Below are 6,802 nucleotides of genomic sequence, written 5' to 3'. Positions count from 1 at the left end.
CAACCACCAAAATTGAATGGCGACATGCAAGTTATTCTTCGCATTGAAAACACTGACCAAAGTGGACATTTGTGGATAGGTCACCGTGATACTGGTCAGCTACTTTAGGCCAGAATTATTACCTAAAATTTCTCCACCGCCGACATAGCATAAACGATAGTCATCGTTTGTAGAAATATCGGTGTTTATCGTCTATATATATCTTATTAACACCCAAAAATGATAGAAAATAATTCATTCTTTGGTTTTGCATGTGCTCAATCATAGCTGCAATATTGTAGCTCAAAAGACTATAGTGTCGTCTTTAGAGCTACAATTGGCGCCATTACTGCTAATGGAACAAAGAAATGATTATGCAAACCATTATAAAACGTTTGTTTGCATTTTTATCGTACTTGTTTGATATCGTCTTACCTACTAGGCAATAAAACTGAACCACATAAAATATAAAATTTTCATCGAGGCATTATTTTTTTTTACATAATATATATGAAAGGTCTTTCTGAAGGGAATTTCTACGACAAGTCCACAAATTGTGAATTTGACGTCTTGTGAGCGGTACGGTAGATATTAAGAATGGTAGTTGTGTTTGTTTTTGGACAAAATGATATGTAAATGTATGTTTACGTAAAAACGATTGGAAACCTACAAAAAAGTATAGAAAACTATGCCCGAGTGATTTTCGGAGGCAGTTCTCTCCACTACGACACATAGGGACCAATTCGTACCCGGCCGCGAAAGTATATGTAGGCCGGGTACGTATATTCGTTCTAGCTCAATCAATGCTTCATTCCATATAGGACAGAGTTCCAGGGAACGCAATTATTGATTTTCAATATTTTTATCTTGAAGTAAAATTAGAATCTCAAACTTTTCAATGGTGGTAATGATGTAAAGTAAATTTTGTAACTGAAGAAAAATACGAATTCGTCTGCTCATATTTTTGATAGATAAGAATACCATAAATGTCAAACGGTGGAGCATCTTTACTTAACTAACGCTACATTTAATGCACTCTCTTTCTAATCTCTATCAGAGCTATTTTTCTTGTTTCCTTTTAATATACAGTATATCTGGTGTAACAGGCCATGTGTAACATCTGACATTTATTTCACAGTGGATGGCGAAGGATTGCAATTGAACACATCGTAACTATAAAACAATACAAAAACAGCTAGAAAAAGTTAAAGAAAATGCAGTGTAACGTTTCACAAGTTTTTGTTCATGAAGTCCACCATCCTTCCTATGGCCAGCTCACATGACTCCTTATGGAAACCTTGGGACGTCGCGTTGGTGAAAGCATGTCCAGCTTGGTAAGAATGGAACTCGTATTTCACTTTTCCGAGATCTAACTTTTCCTTAAGTTTGGCTTGTGACTTTGGACAGGAGAATCCTTCAACTGCATCGTTAGCGCCAAAATGGCACTGGAGGGGAATTGTGATTTTTGATACGTCGGCCAGTTCATCACTTGGGATTCCATAAAATGGTGCACTGGCCTGTATTTCTTTTAGCAAAGCGGCTGCTGCTAAAGACAAAGCTCCCCCCATACAAAATCCTGTGACACCAACCTGGAGCAAACGTAAAGAGTCATTGAAATAATTTTACAAAGAACACTTTCTAGTATGGTAACATTATTTGGAATATAACTAAAAGAGGTTTTTTTCATATTCAAACTTGTGCAAACGGTGCTAAATGTCAGATGTTGACGAAGAATAAAAAAAACGAATCTCGTTACGTTCTGAATCTAAGGGAGTAACATACTAAAATGTTAATATGATAAATGAAAAACCTTATCTGTGATTTCTATAAAGTCAATGGTCATAGCGACAGAAGTTCTATAAGAACTAGCACACTTGGATTTATCCATTGCATACACCATAAACTGTCTTTAACAAGTTATTCTGTATTTGAATATTACATATCTAGAGTTATCTACCACTGCTCGTAGATACTGATTGTTACGTAATGTTTTGATATGTGAAACGTCATATTTTTTATGAGAAAACGACGAGGGGGATAATTATGATTGTTTTCCAATATACAATATGTAGATTAAAATTTGTTTTCTGTTTATCTAGAGTGACTTTAAAGGGGTTTACCATTATGGATAATCTTGATTTTTTCACTATTCTAGATGTGAACAAAAGTATTACATTTGTACATAGAAAGTATAACTTTTGAGATAACTTAATTCTTGGTTGCTTAACACATGCTTGCAAACTGATGAACAAAATGCATTCCACGTACCTTTTCACAACCAATTGCCTTGAGTTTGCGCGCTGCTCCCTTAATGTCGTGAACAGCTCCGGCCCAATCAAGATCGCCCATATAATGTCCGGCGGTCTCGTTGTCAATGGCAACTTTCCCTCGGTAAAGATCGGGAACAATCGTGACAAAGTTCCCTTTCTCTGCGATCATCGCCGCCTCGCTTTGGATTTGATCGTTCAGTCCCCACCATTCTTGTAGAACAATCAGTCCCTTTTTGGTTTTTGAAACATCCCCTGATATCACATAAGGGCAAGGCCCTAATTTGTTGTCTGAAAAAAAGGTTTCTCTTGGTTTCGACGCCATTTTTACTAAAAAGAAAAAAAAATATAAGGTCAAAAATTTCTATTAGATTTAGAACAAAATTTATAAAAAAAAATACGCAGTAGTCAAAATAAATAGCATAATAATTGGTGGACTAACATATACAAAGAAAAAAACAACCACTTATTTTAGCACTAAAAGACAAAAGGCCCCGATGATGGTAGTTAATCGACACAAAAAAAACCCATAGAATTCAACAGTTTTTGTGACCATTTTACCGGTTATCGACAAACGTCAACATGGTAAAGCTTATGTCAAGTAACATTGTATGATTTTACTTCTGTCGCGCATACGTACCATGCAAACATTGGTATTATAATTATATGCAAATAATTAATTTTTATGTGTTTTCATACTAAATCCGACTTCCTGATTGGCAGATTCTTTTTCTTCACACTACTTTATTACCATAGAACATACCATTAGATTTTTCAATGTGTTTGTAAATATATTATGAACTCTGTACAAGTTTATGATTTTAGACCGTTTAAACAAGTGATTTTTTGTATGACTATATATCACTTCTTAGCTGTACTTGAACATAACTTGATATAACAGTGTCCATGCATCCGTCCTAACCATAGATATTACTGTTGACTCGTAAATGTATTAATTGGAATTTTTGGCAAAATATGCAAAAATAACAATAATATATATTATCAAGTATTAAACTATCTTCCTATGGCATCTATGGTCTATATAGAAGCCAGAGCTTTGCAGAGCGCGCATTATGAGATGATTGTTTGCAAAGCTCTGGCATCAATATAGACCATAGATGCCATAGGAAGATAGTTTAATGCTTATATTTACATTATCAACTCATTTTGGGGTCTCTGCATTAACATTGTTTAAGTTAGACCACGAAAACCGTTTATCAAAGGCGATATAATCCACAAGATGGAACAGCCATTTGGACGATGATCAGTTGACGTCACTAAGTCAACATTAGTGCGTCATAATGGTCACTTTTGGTTGTCAGTTATACCCACATATACTTCACTTGGCCTTGGTTAGTTTATATAGTAGAAGTAACAAGTAAATGTAGATATTATGAAATAACCATGCCATTATGTTTAATAGTGTTTATAGCATGTACTGGAAACGATTGTTTCACCGAATTCGACTATTACGAAAGCATACACATAGAAACTCTTTTTATATTATCATGCAAATTGCGGCTACATACTATGGATTATATATGGCATATATAATGGGGCGTCCCAATTGATACCAATGTACACGTTCAATATTATAATGTCATTTGAACATAGTGGGGAAAAATATTTTTAAGAATAAATGTTTAAAGTTAACTACTGCTAATTTCACTGTTACGATTTGTAACTTAAACATTTGAAATTTAAACATTGACACCTGACTTGATGGTTTAGCTCCCCAAAAGCATATGTCGGCCTATAAGAGAGACAAAATTTAGGGATCATATATTCCTGGTTTTGAATAAAGCGCCTAGAGGGTATCAATTTATATCCAGTTTATTTAGATAACTCATGCTTTACTAATCGGTGCTTCAGCAATATCTTGAATTTTAGTTAGAACAAATAATCATTGGCGTGGAGCCCATTGCAACAATGCATGGAGCGACAGTGCTTGGAGCGACAAAAATACCCTGCCGTTATCACGCGACTGTGCGATAAAACAATCATGTCAATCTGTCGTATTAGCAAGAAAATAAAATTTGTCGCACCGAGTCCAACAGTGTATTTTGTATTGTTTTTTGCAGTGTCACTCCGCGCATTATCGCACTGTTGCATCGCGTATTGTCTTGTGCCGATGTGTAATTAAATTCCAAGCTGAAATGCTAGAAAATTATCTTATATTATATGAATATAAATTAATTCTACAATGCCAATTACAATGCACCATACATTACATCAAATGTGCATTACAACTCGAACGCACGGAGCGAATTTGTGAGGAGCGACAATGCGACCAGCCACCATATATGGGTTTTTTTTTTATTTCATAAGAAAATTCAATACAAGAGTTTAATGCAGTATGATGCACTTTCTTATATTTCCTCTTTTGGAATAAAACAACATACACGTGTTTATTATACAGTGTAGCATGAACGAGGGGTGTTCATTTTCCGAAAAGGCGAAACAACAAAATGACATTAGCCAGTCACGGTATCCTATTGATATTAAACACTAATGATTGATGAATTTCTTAAAGTTCTTGGCCCGGTAATGGAATACACGAATATTTGAAAGCTAAATTTCTTGTTGGCAATATCGCTTTTTTCCAAATACACATTATATTATGAACTCTACCATTACTTTCGGAATACCAATTATTCGTTCATTACCAAACAGAGACAACCACGCACATGCGTCGACTATTCAATCGCTTTTAATTTGTCAAAAAGAAAAGTTGTAAACGTACATGTAGAATATTTTTCTTTCTCTTGATAACGGTAAGTTTAGCGTAATTAATGTTTAGAATATCATGCTATCTATTAATTCAACTTAAATTCTTTGGCGTCAAAAATCAATCTTTGGTTGTGTTTGATGCAAAAATCAAAATGTTATTAAAGCTCTGAAGAAACGTTCACCATGATGGAATACGCCGGTTATGCTTTTTGCTTGTCAAAGATCGCCCGGTCGTCGCCCGTTCACGTGACGGCGTACGATCCGGTAGCCGCTTTTCAGACAATTTTGAAATAAAATCGAGCAGGGTACTTTTCTGTGTTTATATAGTTAGTATTTGCATCCCGGGCTGCATAGTCCTAGAAATGTACGACCGATACAATTTGTGCATAAAAAATTATATATCTCATGTCACAGATTGTTAACGTTGGTCTCATGCATTTAGCATACATATACATTTCGTCGCCCTTGAAACAAATACATTATACTAGGGTATGCGAAAAATGATACTAGGTATGCGAAAATGATACTCGTGTTATTTCATATTTCTGTTCACCTTTCACACAAATATCAACTTACCCTGAACAGGTACAAACACAGTTAAAGCTGACCGGACGATGCAGTTTGTGTCGTCTGCTATCTACCAAGTGATACGGTGTTACGTGTGGTCCTGATATATATCCACACGTGAGCACGCACGCTCTCAAAACGGGCCTATGATGGATCACAGATTGGCAAGGATTCTGGGGGGTATTTTTCCAATTATCTAAATTCCTGGTTTAAAAGTAATGAAATAAAACATTAACCTTTTTCTCAGAATCGCCATTCTAGAAAGTTAAATTGTATTTTATAAACCACTTTTACATCAATTCACAAAGATCATTGCACTTACTATAATCATGCTATCTATTTGATAACATAGCTAGCTGTTTCTTTAATTATTGATGATCAAAAATACAGTAAAACCTGCCTTAGAAACGTTCACCATGGAATCTTTATAATGACCATCTGTCGTTAACCGAGTTCAAGACTGGCACTTTCTCAGGCACCAATTTTCAAAAAGAATTTGACCAGTTTTTTAAAGGCCGCTTTGTTCTATTAAGATATTGTATTGTCACTTAAAGGGGTGCATTTTATTTAGACATGTAATGCGTGTGTATGAAAATGAATTCAATTGATTTCAATTTTAACTGTTCACACAAATTTTACTAAAACTTGTTAAAGTAAGGCCGGTCTATATGTTATTTTTCGTGAATCATTGAAAAAGTGGTGCGTGTTGCTGCGTCATGTTCGTTAACCTTTGATTTCAGATTGACAAGACCGCTCTCAAATCGCCTATCAGATCACATCTGGACAACGTTTAGCAATTGATTAAAATACAGATCCTGATTAATCACTATTTTCAGATCGCCATTTCTAGAGTTCTTGTTTCGTAAAATGAGAAAATCCCATTATTGGGTCATGTAACAGGTGACCTTTGGAAGCCTATAATGTTTTGGCCAATAAAGGTCCAAAATTGCTTTCGAAACGGACCACTTTTATAAAATCTTTTTTTAAGTGATCAATTTTCTGGGGAAGTTATTCGATTCATAGTTTGACCAGTTCAATAGTTGTAAGATTATTTCATAACGGGGAACGTGTTTTAGTCCTCAAATGCCGCGCGTGAAGTTTATACTGGGACGACGGCAAAATATCGTTTTCTAAAATGATGTGACATGTTTATGTAGAAAATGTAATCTGAAAATATGAAGACCACGTCGGTATAAAGGTCATCGCGTTCAAAATAATGCCTAATTTTTCGCCGATTAAATTTTTCGCGACTTTAAATT

The 6,802-nt window shown here is 35.0% G+C and overlaps 1 protein-coding gene across 1 annotated transcript; it reads right to left on the bottom strand.

The window, feature by feature from the left end:
• Nucleotides 1-807: 807 nt before the first annotated feature.
• LOC138308516 (protein usf-like) lies at nucleotides 808-5,623 on the bottom strand. Its single transcript, XM_069249532.1, has 3 exons — nucleotides 5,553-5,623; nucleotides 2,248-2,576; nucleotides 808-1,568 (listed from the first exon to the last, which is right to left on the bottom strand). Exons 2-3 carry the CDS (start codon nucleotides 2,569-2,571, stop codon nucleotides 1,209-1,211), a joined length of 684 nt encoding a protein of 227 aa, XP_069105633.1. The 5' UTR covers nucleotides 2,572-2,576; nucleotides 5,553-5,623; the 3' UTR covers nucleotides 808-1,208.
• Nucleotides 5,624-6,802: the final 1,179 nt, after the last annotated feature.

This window comes from Argopecten irradians, chromosome 15 (assembly GCF_041381155.1).
Source record: "Argopecten irradians isolate NY chromosome 15, Ai_NY, whole genome shotgun sequence".
Lineage (NCBI taxonomy): Eukaryota > Metazoa > Mollusca > Bivalvia > Pectinida > Pectinidae > Argopecten > Argopecten irradians.
The sequence above is the reverse complement of the archived record's forward strand: the minus strand, read 5'-3'. Positions and strand labels throughout refer to the sequence as shown.